The sequence below is a fragment of the Eutrigla gurnardus genome (assembly GCF_963514095.1).
Source record: "Eutrigla gurnardus genome assembly, chromosome: 15".
NCBI lineage: Eukaryota > Metazoa > Chordata > Actinopteri > Perciformes > Triglidae > Eutrigla > Eutrigla gurnardus.
The window spans coordinates 7,575,651-7,598,494 of NC_139938.1; the positions used below are offsets into that span (position 1 = coordinate 7,575,651).

Consider the following 22,844-nt stretch of genomic DNA (forward strand, 5'->3'; position numbering starts at 1 on the left):
CATTTACATGAATCGTGTTCTGCTCCCCTTATCCATCTAATCTGTTAATTCTCAGACGCAAACCGACATCATTCAGAGCTCAAATTCTGCCTCTGCTATGCTGAAGCGGTAGTCAAAGCTGACCATTGTTCTTTAAAAGAGGTTATGAAAACCTTTCCTCCCCCTTTGGCCTGCAGTGTAAACATCCACAGGGTACACTGTTAGGGCTTTCCTGCTGCATATTTGTTACAAATGCACTTTATTTATAGGAGATTGCCATCTTTGACAATTAGCCAGGGCTTAAACCAGAATAAACAAGGAGACAATGTTGGTCAGCGAAGGAATGTGACTTGTGCGGACGGGCAACATTTTATGCGCATTTCATATTCAAGAGCTTAAGCGTTTACTGTAAATCCATCAGCCATTTCCATTCATTCCACTTCTGTTGAGTGGAGCTATTTAAGGTGATTCAGGCCGCATGAATAGACGCATCTTCTGGAGATGGAGTTCAAAATAATTAAGCATTTCCACTCAAGAAAGTTGTACTGACAGTTTTGGGTGTGACCTGGCACCTGTGAAGACTCACTGTTAGTCATGGTTTGTTTGTCCTCCCTACACTAGACTTTGTGATTAATCATATACAGTAAGACTGCACTGCATTGTTTGCAACATTCAATAAACACACAATGCTATAAATAATGTCCTGTGGTGTCACGATTACGTTTTGAGAATTATTTTATTTTGAAGAAAAAAAAACATATTGGATCCGTCAAAATGAGTTGCACTCGGAGGAGGAAATCATTGCTTCCAAGCGTGACAGATTTCTCCTTCTGTTGGTTAACAGCCTTCAGAAGACTGACAGGAGAACAAAGGGACCCTTTTATAGACAGTCTTTATAGTGACGGGGTATTTCCTGGGAGCGGATGGGCCTCCATTAAGGTTACATGTGATCAGTTTGCATGAGGTCTCAGCATGAACATGTGTTTTTATCTAATGCAGATTATTCATGCGTCATTTATGCACAATCTTCTAACATATACAGCTAACACTGGATTAATTACACTGAAATGACAGCATGAAGAAATTCCTTTTGATTTTTGTCAAATGAACAGGTGTGAATCTACATCACTGCCTCTTGTGTCCTGTAATACTGTTTTTATGATATGTCTTACTGTCATTCTAAACTATTTTCAAGTATTTTTAGATCCATAAATTGAGTCAAAGACAGCTACACAGCCACTCTCGATCCAAATCTGCAGCGCACAGCAGGGTTGTCTCTGATTAGAAAGAATTTCTGTGGAAGGGTGTACCGCATTTGGCTTAAAATAAACAACCTGACAACATTTCCCTATTCACCTCTTGTCAAAGAAAGAAAGCAACTACTTGTGACAGCAATTCATCATCTTATTATTCTGTCAGTTCCAAGAAGCTTCTTGACAAAATATTTATAAGACGCGCCCTGTTGGGTCGCTCAGTCGACAATACACTTGTGTTTTATCTAGATTAAAACGAGGAAGTGGTGTTGTAGGCATTTGTTCTGTTTTAGGTTCTGCACCAGAGAGGTGAAGGAGTCTGTCTTAGCTTCTGCTTCGCTTATTGAAGCTTAACTCATGCAGTACATTAGAGCAAAGCAATATAATCATAAGGCTCCTTTCCCTTGCTTGGAAAGGTTAATAAGCAGCAAGGTGAACACTAAGGAAGTGTGAACACACTGGCAAGGCCTGACTTTATTCCCGTGTGCTGACACTGCTAAGAGGTGATAATGAGCCATAAAAGAAGGGTGTAGTTTATCAACAAATCACAAAATTTCCTGAAATGAGACGCACACAGGGATGCTGAAGAGTGCTCCTGCTAATGACTTAAAATAGGCCAGCTAATGATGTGAGGATATGTATTTTTGACAAGCTGCTAAAGAGTGACAGCAATGATCTCTGGCTTTTAAAACCCACGCACAACCAGCTGGTTGCAGCTGATTGTGGACCTCTCCCTCATCTTATCTTCGGTTTGCACTGCAGAACACCCTGCTGTGTGCGTGTGTGTGTGTGCGTGTGTGTGTGTGTGTGTGTGTGCGTGTGTGTGTGTGTGTGTGGTTTCCCCAGCAGCGCTGTGACTGCAGGGTGAGCTGGTAAAGCTCTTTAGAGAGAGAGCCGGACCCGCACCGAGCAGTCATCAGTGTCATTTAGCATTACACAACAGACCTGCAGCACTTAGCCACATAAATGATCATGATGGAGGCTACAGAGAGACAGAAACACAGGCAACAAAAGGGGGAACAGCGAGAGGTGGAGGAGGAAAGCATACTGAGGTCGGAGTAATCCACAATGAGCAGCAAACTGTAATTGATTAATTCATGAATAATAATTCTAATTAGATCTCAATTAGAATTTAGATTACATTTCACAATGTCTTTTCTCAATGTGATGTCACACTACAGGATTTGTGTATTATACAGTTCAAGGTGTGTTCTTGCATAAAATGTTACTCTATATATTATTTCTAATAATATTTTGATATATCTATTATTATATACTTGTAATATTAAGATCTAAAGCAAAGCTACCAGCCCCAAACAAAAACTGTGCAAGGTTCATTAGTGCCTCTTGTAAAATATTAAATAATTTTATGGTGTTTTTTGTTGTTATCTTTTTTAGAAAATGAGCCAGTGGTTGACGTCAGGCTTTAGAATTTATTGATGACTAAAATGTGAGAACCACTGGTGCTATATTTCCTGAAGCAATGAGAAGAAAGTCTATTGTTTGCAGCTTTGTAAAAAAAAAAAAATCATCCCAAAACATCCCAGAAACAAAATATGCTGTTTTTTACGTGCATCTTAGTGCTGCTTTTCTGTGTTTTCACGTAACATGATTGCAATTACACAATATTTGGGGTAACATATTTTTATATTAATCATACCCTAATATCACAAAACTACAGTTAAGCTCTAATCTGATTATTGTCCCTTATCCTGTTGGTTGACCTCGGCAGCTGTGGGACTGTGATGCCTGTGTGTCTTATATAACTCCCCTCCTCGCTTTTCTCTCCCACCCCCCTCTCCTCCCTTCCTCTTCTGTATGTTTATGCTGATGATGTGTCAAAACACTCCAGCCCACCTCCCGTCGTACGCCTAGCTGCTGTGAAGAGTAACATCTTTGCCCTTTCCCCCCTGCAAAGACGCAATACTCGGTTTGAGAGCATTAAAAATGCAGGTCTGTTTGGGGTGGCTCTCCTCATAAATATTGACTAAAAGCCCTGAGAACCAGGCCTCGTTGTCCAGTCAGCAGTGGGACAATTAGGAGAACTCACTTTAAAGCACTTGTGTTCCTTTCACTGGCACATAAGTCTGGTTTTGAGAAATTAAGATGGAGGAATTATTTATGGAGCCACAGCCACCATGGCCCTCTGGTGCTGCTGTGTGATATGTTGCTATTAATCTTGTGAGTTTAAATTCAATTCCAGCAGTGATACATTACTGACTTTTTTTTTCCTACACCACTTTTTTTTGGTTTGTTTGATCCCATAAACCCATAATCGCTATTTTAAGAGTGGCTTTATTGGCTAAACTGTATCGTTCCTGCAGTACGTCATTACAATTTTCCTCCCCTCGCATTGCACCTTTCCCAGTATATATATAAATTCCCAATATGATTTTGCCATGCTTCCTGTAGTAAGTGTAGGTGAAGTATATGGGGTCCTGATTGGTGGAGGTGAATGGAGGTGTCCTCTGGCAGTCCTTCACTGTTTCTCTGGCTGACTGGTATCACACAGTCCATCTGGACAGGATCTTGGCTTAATGAGTGGACTTAAAAGCTGATATACTTGTCTCAGTCCAGAGGTTTTTTTATTGCAACGTGCAAAGGAGAAACAAATGATACTGTGAATAGCCGAATCCATGCAAGTCTGAAAAACACATGTCTGCATCAGTCATTTCCTCTCACATTTTCTCGTCTCCTTTTTTTTTCTCCTTCCACAGTCTTCATATGCAGCTTCATGGTGGCAGCTCCCATCTTTGGTTACCTGGGCGACCGCTTCAACAGAAAGGTCATCCTGAGCTGTGGCATTTTCTTCTGGTCCATTGTAACTCTGTCAAGCTCCTTCATCGGTAAAGAGGTAAGAAAGGAGGGCTCCAGTGCTATCCCATTAGTCCCACTGACAAGCTAATTATTTTGCTATGATCTGGATATGCTTGATATTTAGGCAAGCGAGAAAGTCAGACAGCCGCTTTGCCTTTGTAGACATTCTTTATGTCTCTCCCTCTCTCTCTCGCTCACTCTCTCACACTGGATACCAGCTCAATCAACTAATGAAGGCCCATGCCTCAGACTTGTCTCAATTACAATACTTTAGAAGATAAGACTCTGTTTCACTGCCCCCCTGACAAGTGGATTTAGATTTGATATCTCTCAAAGCTGGCTGGTGTTGGATGTCTTAAACAATAACATTATTCTTGGTGGGTCCCACTTATAGAGTAGCCATCACATTACAGTAAAAGGCTCCGTATCTCTTTATACAGTTTTGATGGACAGACGTGATAAAAAACATAACAGACTGGCAATCTGAAGTCGCTCAACTGGCATAGTTGTGGCATACGTTAGTTAAAGTTATGCAGCGTGCTGCATGTCTGCAGTGCAGCGTCGTGGCGACCTGCTCCAGTGAGTATAGCCCGTCCACTGCCGAAGCTCCTCAGCCTCGAGCTGTGGACGGGAATGACAGCTCAGAGATGTCTCACAAGGGCGTCCTCAGACTTCAGCCCCCTACAGACTTGGAGTCTGCCTGGAGATAAGATGGCAGCCTAAGCAGGAAATACAATCAGGCCGTTTATAGCTCACGTGAAATTAAGGGCCTCTTCCCCTCTGACAAATGAGGCTGATCCTCACCACTTGCAGTCCTTTGCCCCAAACTCTAACTTTACCCTCAAGACATGCTCCTGTGTGTCAATCAAGAGAGACAAGAGTAGATGGCTCTTATGCAACAGCTCCACAGCGCTGTCGCCATGAGAGATGAAAGACATGACATGTAATGAAATGTTAATGACCACTTACAACTGAGTCCTATCATTACGCATTTAAGACACTCGGGGGCATTTTGGAAGGACTTGCAGCAGAAACAGAGTTCAGATCTTATGTAACAGAAATTTGCCACCGCCATGAAGTGAAATTGCACACTTTTTTCTGCATGAGCAGCACAACAGATTATCGCCATAAAAAATGATCACTTGTAGGGCATTTGGAAATTTGAAACACATTAGTGGCAGCCTATTTATAGTTGTATCCAATGGAAAGCAAGATTAATTTCATTCACTTTGATGTCGGGAATATTAAAAGGCAGAGAAAAAAGGATAATGCTCACTGAGTGAATGTTGTAATGCAGCCTGACTATGAGGATCGACGATCCTTTAGAACTTATGTTCATTTTTTATTATTATCTTTATAGCTATATTATTGTTTTATCTGAAAATTAAACTAAGACGTGGATGACACAGGTTGAGGCAAAATGGGTGGTAAATTATAGCATCTGCTAGAATACACTGAAGTGATGGATGGATTTGACCTTCTAAAGTCAAAGGAATTGTGCCAATTAACACATTAAGCATTTTCCGTTCTATTAAATAGCTACAACTGTGCATTAGGGGAAACTGTGTGCAATGAACTGTGTGAACTACACTTTGTCTAAAATATTTATGAAAATCATAGTTGAGATTTACCTAAATTAGTTCTAAGTCGATACTCAGTGTAAATGTTATCATGCTAACTCGCTGAAATAAGTAAATATTTGACCTGCTAAACATCAACACACTAGCATTGTGAGCATGATTACAGTAGCATGCTGATATTAGCATTTAGCGAAAGCACTGTTATGTGTATGGACGGTAGCATAGCTCTATAATCAGTATTGTTTGAAAATTCGTTGAAACAGTTTAAAAAATGTTTGATTAGAACCTCAATCAAACTTAACCTCCTTTGTTGTCTTTTAAGTCATCATAGTTTTCAATAGGCTATTACGGCCTCATTTTTGTGGCTGTTCCTTGGCATTCCTGCCTCTTGTTGTCATTGCTACTAGCGTTTCTGTTCCAAGCCCCAATGATAGTCTGCTGACCACACAGACGACATGGACTACCATCAGGATCCCACTAAACGATGGGCCATTAAAAGAAGAAAATAGCCCAACTGTCTGTCATTACAAACAATGTGACAAACAAACATGTACAGCAGAGAGAGCTCAGCTTTGATCAATCATGAACACGGCGGCTCACATATCACACAAGCTGAAAAAACAATTTCAGGCAACTGTAAACACACAAATGAAAATAATATGGGTGAATGCCATAGCAGAGATCGTTTTTGTTTGTTTTTTTTGGTGGTGGTGGGGGGAGAGATGTATTCTTTAAGGTCAGTGTGTGAAGTACCCAGTGGCAATCGATCCCCTCTACCTAGCTCCAGTGTTACCCTGAAGTCTTAGACTCACTACGCAACACAATTTCATGGATGCAAGCCAAGACTGTAGGCCTACACACTTTTCACACACATCACCGAGGCTGATATTGTTAACAATGAGGCAACCACACAACGATGCCAACAGAATCCACTGCACGCTCTCTTTCTCTCTCACACCACACACACTCACCACACACACTCACCACACACACACACACACACACACTAACTGATCTACCTAAAAAAAAAAAAAAAAACAGACCTCCGAGGCGTTCCCTGACATACTGAGTCTGTATTTTAAATCAATGTTGAAGCAGCAAAAAAAATCCATGGGTTTCCAGGTTGTACAGAGTAACATTAGGGTTTCTAAACTACAACATTTGCATTACTGATCCTTTGCAACAGAGCCACCCATAGAAATAATCCTTACCAGAAGAAGTCGGGTATTTCATGTCCAGAGGAAACACAAAAAAAAATATTCTGTATTCATACACAGTGGACACAGTCAGCTTTTAAAAGACAATTTAGGGACAATTGCAAGTAAAAAATGTTTTTTTAAAGATTGCCCAGCAAGTGTCAACCAAGGAGTCTTGAATATTGTATTTCACACACTGCTTAAGTGTCATCTTAAAGTGAGTTTGATGGCTGTGTGTATGACCCCATGACATGATGTCACATCCGCCCCCATGAAGCGGAGTGTCAGCTGAGAGCTGAATTCTTAGCTTTGCCTCTGCTTCCTGCAGCACAGTCATTAATCTCTATTCACTGCTGACAAACCCGGTGCAACCTTATCTCACACACACACACACACACACACACACACACACACACACAATTTTCTCACATTACTTCGGCACACAACGTGTAAATGTTTAAGGTGGGAATCAAATAAATATACCACATAATGTAATGACATTTTTTGGGTAAGAAAAGCAAACACGGAGTAAAATATTTACAGTATATATATCACCACGAACCAATGTGACTTCACTGCAACATTTACAAATTGCACAAGTTCTACGTGCTTCACAAGCAGAAACCGGCGTCTGTATCCAGTGAGTAGCTGTTGCCATGGAAACAGTTAACAATCCAGCTGCCTACACAGGTGCCCCCGCCAGCGTGCATGCGCCTTTAAAGTATTCATCTTCTCATTTCTCAGTTCATTACATCTGATGGAAGATAACATGCCATGGTGATTTAATATTACCATTGGATTAAACACATTAAAATGGTGCTATTTCACAATTTCATTAAGGATAAAAGTGTATTGGGTTGGCTCAACCTTATGGACTGAGTTTAAAATCAATGCGACGTTCATTTCTGAAGAACCATAAGCCTGTGATGTGTTAATTCACTGTCCAGTCGGTCTACATGGAATTAGATAGTAAACACAAGTTTATTCATCATCAGTGGTCACCCTCCCTCTCCTCACGTGTCACAAACCTGGGTGCTAAGCTGGACTCATCACTGTCATATTACATCTGTCTGTCGAACCTAATGATTCCCGCTATGGGAACATTTCAAGATAAGACCCTCTTTAAGCAAACATGATGCAGGAAAACCTTCATCAGCTCACGCATCGACTACTGCAATTCCTTGATCCCAGGCTTATCAACCGAAATTATCTAGAGGTTATAATGTGTCGCCCGGATACACGTAAATCACAGCACATTACCCAGTCCTCAACTCCCTTCACTGGCTCCCAACCAAGGGTTCATCTACAAGATACTCCTGCTGGTCTTCAAGGCCATAAACTGTACCGTCCAACCTCCCTTCAGGAGCTCTTCACCTCTCAACCCTCACCCCTCAACCCTCACCCCTCAATCCTAACCCTGGACACACCATGGGAGATCATGCCTTCTTATAGTGGAACCAAATCTCTGGAACAATTAGGGTCTCTGAGTCCCTCACTGATTTTAAATCTATATTAAGTCTCACCTGTTCCTCTCTGCCTTCCCTTAGGGTCCTGGCTCATAGGTTTCGTTTTAAATCGCTAAATTCTTGTCGCTACTTTTATTGACTTGTTTATATTTTGTTTATTCTGTAAATTGTTTAGTTTTAGTGTTGTGCTATAGTTGATTTTACCCTGTAAGTGAAGCAACTTGAGATTTTGTTTGCGATATAAGTTTAGTGATGAATCGGGACTGAAGCAGTAAACTTTAGGGGCTGTAAGCTGCATGTAGTAATTGTGCATTGTAAGCCTGATTGTTACATAAACAATATAGTTTTACTGAGGACGTAAAAAAAGTTGAGGAAAAAGACCAAGAAAAGTCGAAAAGACCGCTGGATTTACATTGTGCTCTGACACAGAGCTTGATAACAAAACTCATATTTCTTCTATTTCTTTTTCCGCAGTACTACTGGCTGTTTGTACTCTCCAGGGGACTGGTGGGGATCGGAGAGTCCAGCTACTCCTCCATCTCTCCCACCATCATCGGAGACCTGTTCACAAGTAACAGCCGCACCATGATGCTCTCCGTCTTCTACCTGGCCATCCCACTGGGAAGGTAGGAGACAGATCCTGCATTATATGACACGAAGATGTTCTATTTCAGGAGATGTTCATGCGGACATTTATGAAACCAAAGCTTCCGGAGTTCATCCAATTCAGCTGCTTCTTCACATGTTAAATCCAAAAGGCACAAAGGAATCAGGAGGGTTAGCATAGATAATTGAAACTGTCCTCACACATAGAAGGCCAGGCTCTCTCCTGTCTGGCTCTTTTTTTTTTGGAGGAAACTACACAAAGAGCTCAGGCCCTCTGCAGAAAGAAAAGCAGAACTCACAATTGGCTGTGTGCAGCTTAAAGGAGGGCGGGAGGCTTTTTGGAGATGTGGCGTGGGGGGTGTGAGAGGAGGAGGTATTATTAAGCTCAAATCTCTAGCCTTTTCAGTTCATTCAATCAGAAAAAGGGCCACAGGGAGAAAACAAACAAAGCCAAGTAATAAAAGATGAATGTCGCGGTGAATGCGGCGCGGGAGCCACTTGAGGTTTAACGTTATATTCAGCGTGTGCTGGAGCTGTCGTATGCTGCACTGCCTTCCCGCTTCTGCATGCGGAGTAGTAAAGGGGAAAGGTGCTGCAGTAAAAATTACAATTACGTCAATGTATAGCTTGTCATTTAACTTTGTAACCACACAAGTGTTCAACAGCAGACTGGAGACAGTTGGACAAATGAGGAAAGGGCAGTCTACACTGCCCTCTGAGTGGTCGTGTCATGAGTTGCCAAAATGTTTGGGTCAAAGTTAACTGGCTGCACAGACAATCGAAGGTGAAAGAGGCCTCAGTAAAGTGCAGACATCCCATCCAGTCTCCTACTTGTTTGTCTCTACCGAGGTTCTTATGACCGTTTCCAGGAAGTGACCTCGGCTGCTCTCCCTTTCCCCCCCCTATAATTTAAACTTGGCCGCTAAGACAAGTTTTTTCTGTCCAACGACGCTGCTGTTTGATGTGAGTGTTTTTTTCATGTTTTATTGTTGGTGTTGAACTTTCCAAACACTCTCTGGGCGGACTCTGATAAGATTAGCTGTTAGTCACTCACTGGAAATATCATATGCTGTCTGAGCCCGTTTATACTGCGGCGTTATTTTTGGAGAACTAATCATGGGAGCACGAGCATAGCCTGTTTCCCCCTTTGCTCTGTGTGAGTATGTGTGTGTACAACCAGTTTAACATGTTTCGGCCGTTCAGTAGCCAGTACTGATAAGAGTCCTCTGCAAAGTCTTGGCTTCATTTGATCATCTGCTATTCTAATGGAAAACAGCATCTCATGGCCAAAGGCTCTGCAGGTAAACATGGTCTCTGAGAAATCAGGAAGTCTCATTGACGTTTGCTGAGTAATTCTAGTGAAGAGGCTTAAAAATGCAAGAATTTGCTGATATAGGAGACAAATGAGGGGAAAAACAGTAAATGTCATTAAGAACACATCTTAGCCGAATGAACACCATTTATTCAGATAGATTTTGTGTTTTGATGATGAAGATAGAGAGCGCCGTCACTCAGAATTTTGTTGGCAACATTTTTTTTTAAATAGCATCATAGTTTCCAGCTCAGGGCGGTGTCAACTTCAAAACTTTCTGAAATTTATTTTCACATAAGAAAAGAGAAAGTAGCAAATCACCTTTGAGAAGTTAGTACCAGCGAACATTTGTTATGTTTGCTTGAAGAATTATTCTGGTCATTACTCTCCAGTTATTAAAGATGAGCCAACTCTTTATTTACTGCTGTACTACTATTATGAAGATAATGCTCACATACTTAGCTATCAGATCACTGTGGCTCAGTTTACTCTTTGTCCTCTAAATGCTGATGCTATCTCGGGCTTATCACAGCATAAGGGCCCCTTTATCTGATCTGATGGGATCTAGCAACATTTCCCTCAAAGCAATTCACTCTCATTTGCCTTTTTACACAAAACACCCTTTAGCTGAAGCGAAATGCAGTGGAATTCAATCACACTGTGCCGCACACAGCCTTCAGCCTTCAGACAACCACGCCAGCACCGGGTTGTGGGTGGTAACTTTGCACCTGCATTTTGTGACCATGTGCACAAATCACACATCCACAAATAGATAGACCAGCCGAGTTGCTACCGGTGCTTTGATCAGTTACACTGTCACAAGCGCTCCATGTCAAGTACCCAAATCCTCAACGCGGCAGACAAACAGGATGTGCAGTGTAGGCGTAAGCTTCAGGACACTGACTCATATACTTAATATATAAGGTACACTCACTGAGAGTAATGTGTATGGTGGTTTGTGTCTCTCTGTCTCTCTGCAGCGGGTTGGGTTACATCCTGGGCTCCAGCGCCAAGGTGGCTGCAGGAGACTGGCACTGGGCACTGAGGGTAAGGGCATCATCATCATCCTCCTCCAACACAAACATGCACACAAAGACAGAGCCCCTCCTGCAGGGCTTGCTGCTGAGGCCTGTCTTGGATCTGGGGTCAAAGGGGTCGCTGGTGACAGAAGCAAAGCAAAGCTTTCCAGGCCCTGACGCTGTGGGGGAAGTGACAAAGCAGACAGGGCTAAAGGCGCTCACATACATCCACATCAGCATCAGCTCAGCTTCCTACACAACCTTTAGTCAAGATGTCTCTCATACGTGCTCCAGCTAAAATGTTGTGTGTCCAGCAACCACTGCAGCAAGGAGAGTGGATTTCTATTAAAGATCAAGGCTGCTGCTAGCTCTTTTCTTCTGTGGTCGCTGTAAACACATTTATCTTTCATTACATTGTACCCATGAGGGTCGTCTCCGGGGAAGCAGAATCAATGACGGTCTGCGTGAAATAACAAGGTGTCAGGGCTTCCTCAACCTGTTCATGGCATCTTTTTCGGTGCAGAAACTTAATTAAACAGAGTATATGGTTACATTGTTCGCTGCACACTAGAGATGGGACAATATAGGAAAAACATCACAATTAGTTGATCGTAGTTAACTTCCATTATTGGGAAAATACTAAACATCGTCATGAGTGCATCTGCATCTGCAATGTCTTTTTTTAAACAACTTTAAAAAATGCATGGAAGGGAAATGAGGAGATGATGCTGTTTTAAAAAAAAGCATCTGTAAGAAAAGAAATTTCTACCAGAGAAGGCAGCAAGCCTTTGTGTGGGTCCCTTTGACCTAGCACAAAGACACATTTGTTTCTACTGGCTCGCAAAATGCCCCGAAGGTGCTCCAAGAGCATTGCGCTGGATCCCTTTTAATTAAAGGCTGATTTCATGCTCTCAAGAGAAATTTATCTGTAGAAAGTTGCTGAGATGTCCCACCTTGGGAAACGTTTGCTTCTATAAAATGAAACAAAAATCCTGACTGGATAGTTTTTTGCAGTAGCGTACTTAGGAGCAAACAAAGGTGTTAAATCAGGAGCATAAATCACTGTTGTCATAGCACTTTTTTACTAGGACTCCAATGAGCACTTGAGACAAAACGTTGAGCTCTATAAGGCATACCAGCAGTAACGAAGAGGTCCAATGAAAGGTCTAACAGGACTCCCCAGGAGCTGCCGACTTCAGGGTCAGCTTTTAAAATCCTTAAAACAAATTATGACCCGACTCCTTGTCCGAACAAGCTGACATTTTAAAGGAAGACATTAAACATCCTCACAGCATGTCGCAGGTGGAAGACATTCCTGGATGTGACGGCTCGCTGGGTTTGTGGAAACAGGACGTGCATTTCTTCTTGTCTTTGTGGAGCATTAAAAAAAAAAAACAGCGCAAAGAGCAGGGTATTTTGTTCCACAGCAGCCACAATGACATTCCAATAAAACAATCTCAAAGCCAATTAATCACCGGCGTGGCATGCGGAGGAAAACAAAATACCGAGACATGAAACTGTGGAGCAGTATCCTGCTTTAAGGGAAAAAAACAGCGCAGCGCTTCCGCTTGTTTTTGCCCAACGTGTCCCACCTTCCTTGTTTAGCCAAAATGTGGATGATGATAAGGAACAGGGGGGGTGCTGCATAGAAATGTGGAGCAAAAGAGGGCAGCAGCTAATTTGTTTGATAGCCAACCGTCCATACAGGAAGTGTCGAATGCACCCTGTGAGAGTCAAGGTCAAAGGTCACAGACTCCCGGTGTCTTGTTGACTAGTGATGAGGGAACTTGATTGCAAAACAAAGCTAATATATTATTTTCTTTTAAGATTAAGCTGCCTCGTGCTGAAAACGCGCTATAAGATTCTAGTGTAGATATCGATCCAATTAAGTTGCTCCACATGAGCAGAAGAAGATTGGATAGAAGACAGGAAATTATCAGTGTTGGTTTTATTCCTCAGCTACGTTATGAGCCACATCAGACTCAGAATTACTCCCCCATGAAAAACATAAGAGCACACTCTCTCTCACACACACACACACACACACACACACACACACACACACACACACACACACACACACACACACACACACACACACACACACACACACCCAGCACATGTGCATATAAATATTTTTTATAAGCTACAGAATATAATATGATGAATTTCCCCTGGCAGATGAAATTGGTTTTGCTTTTGTGAGCAATTTGTATTACTCGAACAAATCCTCTCCTACTCATCCCATCCTGCCTTTTGTCTCTGTCTCCCCCACACTGACACACACAAGTGCAAACATGCTACCACAGAAGCCATAAAAGATGATAGTGAACATAATAGCAGATGGGCAATTATGAGGTTTTCACCTTGGTACAGAGCTCACAAAGCAGCTCACAAAGCCCAAAAGCTCTTTTAGAGTCTTATATGGTTATACACATTAAACATATATACAGTGCCAACAGAGTGAGCAGAGGGAATGTTCTGAGCTCCAGAGGGCTTCTATAGGATGTCAGGCGTATCGGCAAACAACAGTGGCCGGCCATTAAGATTGTAAAAGTAACCCAGTCCTGAGTAAATACACCTCGCCTCAGGTTCAGAAGGAGATACGTGTTGAGAGCCACACACACACAACAAGTGAATTCAGTTAACTGCCACTTCAGTTTGCCTATGAAAAGCAACAAATGCAACATTTACGTGGATATGAGAAATAAAAACTTTGGTTGGTTTGGTGATCTCCTAAAGTAATTTGGCTTATTTGTTCTTATGTGGGATATCAAGTAACTTTCAAGTCCGTGTCTGATGTTCATAGGGAGGATTGCACAAAGTTGTTTGAGTTCAGAACAGATGGAGGTCTAATATGTCAGATATATGAGTTAGAGTGCACTCTGGAAGCATATACTATGTTTTAGGTGGTGACTGGCACGATCCTACCACAAAGCAGACTTTCCAGTTGGCTGTTTCCGAGGCAATGTATGGGTTGCTCGTCTTCTACTGCAGTTTATCTTCTTCACTGAATCTCCTCTTTCCTGCATTCACAAACATGCTTGTCATCTCTGTTCTGCTTCCCTTGAATTTTCATAAATGTTTCTCTTATGTTGTAGAACATCATACTAGATCATAACAACTTCAACCTAAGCGCCAACTGAATGCAAAGATTTTGAAAATCATTAATACCTGTTCAAGTTATATTAGAATTATTTAGTTGTAACATAAAATAAAACACATTTCACAGATGAAGCTTGCTCTCTCTTTGATGTCAACATATTTTTCTGTAGAAACAGAGTACATATTTCACTAACAGTTTGTATTTCACTATTTATTATCAAAAATCCTGCTTAAATCCCTTAATTATCTAGCATGCAGATTAAATAATTAAGAAATCCACATTAAAAGAAATTTTTACAAGTTGGTGAGTATTACTGGAAAACATACATTTTACACATCAAATACATTACCACTTGATAGTCTATTCACAAGCCACTGTAAAATGCTTCAATATTCTTTACATGGTAATTACTTTGTGGCTAACACACAACAAAATACAACTGAACTTACCAAGGCAGGTGAAGAACCACTAACTACTGCTAGCTTACTGAAGCAGGTGAAGTACAACTAACTACTGCTAGCTTACTGAGGCAGGTGAAGTACAGCTAGCTACTGTTAGCTTACTGAAGCAGGTGAAGTACCACTAACTACTGTTAGCTTACTGAAGCAGGTGAAGTACCACTAACTACTGTTAGCTTACTGAGGCAGGTGAAGTACAGCTAGCTACTGTTAGCTTACTGAAGCAGGTGAAGTACCACTAACTACTGTTAGCTTACTGAAGCAGGTGAAGTACAGCTAGCTACTGTTAGCTTACTGAAGCAGGTGAAGTAAAACTAGCTATAGTTAGTTAACAAAGACATGTGGTGCAACAAGCTAACTTAACTTAAGTTAACGTACCAAGTGCAACTAATGGCAGTTCTGGTGGACACTGTTTTCACTGTCATCTGATAACTGCTCAGTCTATAACCGAATTGCGAACTCAACGTTGTTATACAGACTAGCTCAACATGGTGACTCAGAGGGACTCTCTCCTGACATTGCAGACCTCATGCTCACAAACTGCAGTGTAAAACCAGCCATTAATCAAAGTTCAACCCCTGAAAAGTGTGACTGTTATCAAAGTAAAGTCAATAGTTCAATTGTTTACAACTTTATCATTGCTATTTTAACCCTTTTTGTGTTAACGTGATCCGAGGCTTCATAGGTTTTTTTTTGCCCCGGTAGGTGTCCCCAGCTTTAGGGATCACCGCAGGAACCTTGATCCTGGTCTTCGTGCCGGAACCAAAGAGAGGCAGCGCTGACCAGATGGGACGCATCAAGACACGCACCTCCTGGCTCTGTGACATGAAGGCGCTCGCCAAGAAGTAAGGCTTCAGAGAATACACCTGGGTTTGTCGAGATTGAAACCCCCCACATGCATGCGCCTCACCATAGACTGGAGGAAATTTTAATGGGCATTTTATTGACCGAAAAATAATTGCCAAATTGACAGATAACTACAATTATCCTAGAGCCCTAGATACAAACACACATGTTTATTAGCTGACATTTGGCCTACCATAGCCATTAAAGGCATGGGAATGTCAACACAAGCCACAGTAAACCAGTATCATTCACTCACCACTACTCTGCAAAGCTGATGAACTGTAAAGGGGGCTCTGCATCCATGACACTGTAGGCCCTTGTTTTTATATGACTTGTGGGTCGCATTACCTTAAGAAATGTAATAAACTATATTAAACTCCTGTGATGCAGTTTTATGGGATCTATTTTAGGAGAGCAGACACATATTCATCCCCCGCACAGTGTTGCTTTCAGCTGTACACAGCCTTCCACATTCACAACCAATGGAAAGTGTTAACTAACGTTATATTTGTCTTCTACATAAAACTGTCAACCTCAACTGCATTTCAGTTTTCTTATGGTTTAACACTTTAAATTCTCACCTCAGAGATAATGCTCATCTTGTACAACCTCCTTTTGTTCCCTTTTTGACACGTTTGAAGTTGTTATGAGTTTCTACACAGAGAGAGATGGATCACATGAGATTGTGTGTCAGAAAACAGTAGCTTGTTTATGTGTCCCTTTTGTAAGCCAAGATAATCACCTGTTTCACTTTCCTTTCGCGTGTGCCTCTTTTGTGCCTTAGTCGGAGCTACGTGTTCTCCTCCCTGGCGTCCTCGGCAGTGTCTTTTGCCACAGGTGCCTTTGGCATGTGGATCCCTCTGTACCTGACCAGAGCACAGGTGGTGCAGAAGACGGCAGAGGCCTGTACAATAGACATCTGCAATAGCACTGACACGTGAGAAGTTAATAACTAAACAAAGATATGTCAATGGTGTAATCTGAAACCTTTTCAAAAATAAAGATACCAGCATCCTTTGCATTTTTAACTGAAACTTATTTTTGTGTGGTTGCATGGACGAAAAACATTGCATTATAGAAATATTTGTAATAACTGTCTTGTCTCTGCTCTCCTGTTTAGCCTAATCTTCGGGGCGATCACCTGCGTGACGGGCCTGTTGGGCGTGCTCATTGGGGCGGCCACCACGCGATTCTGCCGCCAGAAGACAGAGCGAGCCGACCCGCTTGTGTGCGCCGTCAGCATGCTGGGCTCGGCCATCTTCATCTGCCTCATCTTCGTGGTGGCCAAGAAGAGCATCGTAGGAGCCTATGTAAGAGACAATTCCTGTAACTCTTTTGCACGCCCCCAGTGTTCCCAATGGGACTTTATTTCAGAAACAAAAAGTACCGTACCTTCAGTGAGATACGGCTTTTGTAGTCGTAGTTTTTCTAATTCCATATTTTCACAGTCTTTCAACAGTTATTCTACAAAATGAGACTTTCATCATGTGTTATAATTCATACAGGATCAAACATATTTTTTTTAAAATTAAGGTCCCATGGCGATCCACCGTAAGGGGCGTGACTTAGCCTCTCTTTATGTTGTGTCTGCGGTGGAGGAAGTTTAATTGAATAGTGTGGGGAGTTGTGATTACATCTCTTTGCTGCTTCCCTATGTCCAAAGATCAACAGATCCTCAATGAAAAATGTTCCTCTCACAAAGATAGATTAGTATGTTCATTATGGATTAGCCTTAGGGGCTGGGAATTAAAAGGGAAAGTCTGATAACTAACAAGTGAAGGCTCATCAGACGGAGTTAATGTTTGAATCAGGAATAAAGCATTAAAAGGACACCTTGCCTAATGCCACTTCCTTAAAGGCCCAGAGGCAGTGAGTGGGTGTTGCTCTTCATTATAAATAGCTTTAATTGCGGGTTGAATCAGACGGCCTCAGGTGCCGCTGCAGGTAGCTGAGGCTCATACCTCGTCTGGCCAAAAGTTAAAAGTGTCAGGCAAATGCCCAGAGTGCTTGTTGTGTGTCAGACAGCCCTGTGAAGCAGGAAAAGGGTGCAACTTAACAATCACTGCCCTGAAACAATGCATTTCTCGCTCTTATCAGAGACAAAGGAGTAGGAACTTACTCTCAACAACTTGGTCAGTAAAAACACTGGAAAGCTGGAAAAGAGAGAAAATAGTTTCCATGTGTATTAAATAAACAGAAAAAACAGCTTTCCATATCCTAAATATGTGACCTTGGCTGACCTTGGCAACTATGTTCAGGATTTGATAATGACCGCTTTCATAAAACTGCAATAACACACCATCTCAATCAAGGCTGACCGTATTAAATAATAACCTTATTGATTAAATGTGCCGTACAGTGTGTGGAGCGTACAGGATTTCAACAGCTGCTAAACAAAGTAGTGGCTAAGTGATAAATAATGACTTGCAGACGTGGTGATTTTGATTAAATGAATTAAGATTCATATGAACTCCCATGAGGTCAAAGGCGCACATTTATTAGGTGTTCGACAGAGGCATGACTCAGCCAATTAGTCCTGAGGTGCAGAAGTGTCCATATTAATTACGTGATTACAGATCTGTCCAACTCGATTTTACACAAATGCTGTGACAGAAAGGGCTTTTGCGCTCAGGTGACACCAGAGTTTTGGTCACAAAGGGTAAAGATGCGACCGGCTGATTCTCTCAAATGTTTTACGCCTTACTGAGGAAGAATAAAGTGTTTTACTGTATAAAAACATACAACAGTAGTAGTTTAACCATAACAGGCCATAACTTTAAACATACGTCTTCCCTTCTCCTCAGACTACTCTACTGTACAATATTAAATCACCGTACAGTACAGCAGCGGTTGTAAGTGATCAGCTCCGGTTTCACGGCGGCGCACTGACAGATGTGTCGCGTTAGAAGGCGTGACGCGGCTGTAACGATTGACCCGTCGCAGCTGTCTCGTCAACACATCAGAGGGAAGGCTGGGCTTCTCCCTTCTGAGAAGCAACTTGTCGGTCACGGTGTCTGGTTCGCAGCTCTCAGAACAGACTTGTCTACATCTCCTCTGTCAGCCCTCTGTAGTGTACTGTACCGGCGGCCTGGCAGAACACTAGCAGGAGGGTTATTCCCCAGCAGGAGACACACATCTACCCGCCGTGTTGAAGCGTGCCAGACGAAAGCAGCCAATACAGACACACGAGATTTCCCTGCAACCAAATCCCTCCGGTCGGTTTTTAAGAACAAGACCAGCAACACCAGCTGGTACCGGCCCGTGTGCATACAGTAGCCTGCATGTTCTTATAGCACGCTCTGTGTCAAGTCACGTTATTTACGAGTTCTGTTCCACCTAGTCAGAAGTCAAAACATAAATCCAAATCCTGCAGCTGGATCTAAACTTAGGAAGTGTTAAATGTTTCCATGTTGAATATACAGCTTTGACAAGCATAAACAATCCTTATCATCCCGTGTTGTTTTTCAGCTCGTAGGCTGAATACTCAGAATGAAGGCTTGCACCTCCACGTGTAACTGGGCCACAGCATAATAACACGTTTTCAAACCACAGCAACCAAAGCACTTTTATTCAGCCGAGGATTCCCACACACAGATGCAATATCTGCAACCCCCTCTTTTGGCCTCGTGTCTAGTTACCAGTCTTTTATGCAGTGGAAATTGGCTGATCTTAATTAGCACAACAACGTTTTTCTTTTAAAATGTTCTTTCTGCTTTATTTAGGTTTGCATCTTTATAGGAGAGACGCTGCTTTTCTTGAACTGGGCCATAACGGCAGACATTTTAATGGTAAGTACTGGGAACCTATATTTATCCACTGGGTCAGTGGAAATTCCTGCAATAAATGGCGGTCATCCAATTAGACACAGTTTTGTGAGACGTGTGAGTGGACTCCAGTCTGGGTGGGGCTGATAATTACAGTCTTTGCCGGGATTGATTCATACATGGAGGGGAGCCCCTTTCTAAAACTGAAAACGGGGTGTCGAGTGAGCCAAATGAAAGCAGACTTTCAGTATGGTGGTTGTACCAACCAGTCCTTTGATTTGTAATTATGTTGGAGTGTTGAGTGTGTAGAGACAGATGTACAGACAGAGATACGCCATCATCAACATTTTTGCTTTGACTGACAGATCTGCCTGCAGCATTCTGGCCCAACGAGTGGGCTCAGCCTACATGATTGATGCTGCAATAGTTGTTTCAACATGGCTGAGTGAATCTTTATACCTCTGTGTATTCATTCTCATACACAATCCTATTTATTGCTCTCTCTCTCTCTCTCTCTCTCTCTCTCTCTCTGCAGTTTGTCGTTATCCCCACAAGGAGAGCAACGGCAGTCGCCTTTCAGAGCTTCACCTCTCATCTCCTAGGTGACGCAGGCAGTCCGTACCTGATAGGCCTGGTAAGACTCCTCCAGAAGCAGATGTGCGATTGGGAATGTGTTTAAAATGTACCCTACTGGAACGCAGCTCCCCCATTCATACTATACACGCGTTGTATTCAGACACCAGTGCAGCTCCTGCTTTAAGTGGGCCAGTGCAAAGTGAGGTACAAGGGGAGCTTTTAGCACACGTCTCAAGAGGGTTCGTGAACAGAGTTGTGATTTCACCACCGCTCTTCAGGCTGTCAGTGGTGTTTTCTAGTAAATCTCATGGGTGCCAGGAGGGGCCAGTGTTACTGTTTTTGATTGGTGTGGAGGTGAAAGTGTGGTTATGACTGGTAGGCCTCTCAAGGTCAGAGACACTCATCCCCCAACAGCCCCCCAAACTGCATACATACATATCATCCAGGGGGCCAGAATACGAGCGCAGCTTGCTGTTCAATGGAGTGTAAAACAGGATCCACCTCAGACAGTCGAGCAGCATTCTTCTCATTCCCAATAGAGAATGAACATTTCTCAAGTTAAATAGTAACTCCATGGAGGGACACTTTCTGCTACCTTATTAGAGCATACAGGAAGAAAGACAGACAGCAAACACACAAAAAAAACAAGCAGCAGTGACATCACGGCCGTACCTCCATATCTCTATCTTCATAATAATGTTTAACTTTTTATATCAGTATTTTATGCATGTATGATGTACTTTGGTGCCAGTAAATTGAAAGGAGAGAGTAGGCTGCCCTAGTGTCGTGCGTTTACATTGTGTTTTATTGTTGTGCCTCTGGCTCGCAGCCTAGGTCACGTTAACAAAGGCAGAGTGGAAGTCTTTGATTAGTGAATCAAACTGATCCTGGAGTTCCTCTGTCGGGGCCTGACAGGCTGGCAGCAGACGCAGCTGTCTGTCGAGTTGCATTCAATGTGTCCTGTTTTTCTTTTTCCTTTCCGCCTTAAATGGAAATGTTACTGTGCAGCTATTGTCTGAGCCAGATAAAAGGAGCAGTAAGTTATCCCCAAGTACTGACAAGCTCTTCAAAAGAATAAACAAAACTGGGATTAAAAAAAAAAACCTTTTGGGAAAAAGAATCCGGCTCAAAGAGCGCTGGTGAATTGTTTGTGCAGATCAAATAAAGTCCAGTCTCATCTTATATTCTACAAATGTCCTGTTGAGAGATGCAATACTTTCAAAGTGAGTCTCATCTGATTACTTAATTCTACTGATATTGCAAATATTCCTGAAAAGATGAGCTGACTTTTTAAGCATTTAAGTCATTAATCAAACAACAAACTTCTCAAATGCGAGTATTTGTGTCTTCATAAAGCTGTTTGATGTGACAGCTCAGGTCAGCTGAAATGAAAAAAGCCTTTTAGATTGCATCCCCGGTGTTTAAAACTACACCGAAAAACTATTACAACAAAGACAAAAAATCTATTAATTTCATATACCAACATCCAGTATTTTTTTTAAGAAAGGAGGCATGCTTACATCAGCTCGTACCAACCAATTTCAATAATATCATGACATCCAACCATCAATCAATCTGCAACTTTTAGCAGCACAGAGCCGATGCCATGACAACGATCAAATCGGATTCCTTTACCTATCTCTCCTCTTTCACTTGTTTACTGAAAAGCCATTGAGTCATTAATGAAGGGTCAGTGCAAACACAGCAAACAAATCCAGACAGGAAGTAGGACAATTTCAAAACCAGGGAAAAACTTACACCAAAAGTGCTGGAAAGGGATAAGCAAACGATGTAAAACAAAGAGAAAATGGCAGTAGAGTGCATATTGGGGTAGACTAATCACAAAATCAGGGGCAGGTGTGTAATTGATGGCAGGTGTGAGTAAACCAGAAGGTAGGAAACACAGGAAGGTAGGAGCTGAAACGGCAGGAGATGTTACTATATCAAAATAAAACAGGAAACGATGAAAGAATGACACAAAATGAAAAACATACCGAACATATTGGGCAGGGCAAAACATGACATTTTCCTATCAATGAATGGATTACTAATGAAATATCTGGGTTTGGGACTGTTAGTTGTGTAATGTAAGGATGCGTTTGAATTCTCAGAACTTTTGATAATGTCACTATAATTCATACTGAACAATGGATTGATAATTGAAAAGGAAAAGGGAGGCTGCTCAATACAACTGCTCTGGTAATATTCCTACAAGCACTAAATGTCAGAATAAGGCAGCCCACAAAAAACACACACTGCCAGCCAGAATTACCCAGACACGGCCCCACAGCTCTCAGTGCAGCCTCCGGGGTCACGACTCTCCTCTGAGTGACATACTGAATGTCCGGGGGTTTCTCACTCCTCCACCACCCCCGAACAACGAGGCCCAGAACGCTCCAAGTGCGTCAGCGCTCCCTGCCTCGGTTCCTGATCTGAGGTTTTGCACGCGAGTGTGATGGACTTGTCGTGACGCCGCGGTGCGCGGGCAGATATACAGTCATCCCTGTAAACTGGCACAAATCCTGTCAATGAGCGAAGTGGAGAATCTCAAGGAGAAAAACAGACTGGTGGTTATTGCTAAGCAACCACAGGAGAAAGTGAGTGAGTGAGTCAGGCTTTTTGGTTCACAATTCTGTTGTATTGCACAACAGATGATGTGGTGGACGTGGTGTTCCCGGTGCATGGTTGCGTTTTGCCTGCAGATATTGGCGCCCAAATGCCACACAAGTACCACTTTGACTCTCACACAACACCAATTCCTGTGCAAAAGAATGCATCTGAGATTCTCCTGAGCTTGTGCCAAGATCCCCCTCCATCAGCACGTAGACCGAAGCGGTTGTCACACAAGAATCCCCCCGGGGAAGAC

The 22,844-nt window shown here is 42.3% G+C and overlaps 1 protein-coding gene across 2 annotated transcripts in view; it reads left to right on the plus strand.

The window, feature by feature from the left end:
• Window positions 1-22,844, plus strand: part of spns2 (SPNS lysolipid transporter 2, sphingosine-1-phosphate) — a 64,307-nt gene that overhangs the window by 29,669 nt on the left and 11,794 nt on the right. For both annotated transcript variants that reach the window (XM_084028936.1, XM_084028935.1), the window contains exons 3-10: window positions 3,950-4,086; window positions 8,766-8,917; window positions 11,190-11,256; window positions 15,498-15,637; window positions 16,423-16,575; window positions 16,759-16,948; window positions 19,361-19,426; window positions 19,938-20,036. In XM_084028936.1, coding sequence (XP_083885062.1) covers window positions 3,950-4,086; window positions 8,766-8,917; window positions 11,190-11,256; window positions 15,498-15,637; window positions 16,423-16,575; window positions 16,759-16,948; window positions 19,361-19,426; window positions 19,938-20,036 — 1,004 coding nt within the window. The remainder of the gene's footprint in view (window positions 1-3,949; window positions 4,087-8,765; window positions 8,918-11,189; window positions 11,257-15,497; window positions 15,638-16,422; window positions 16,576-16,758; window positions 16,949-19,360; window positions 19,427-19,937; window positions 20,037-22,844) is intronic.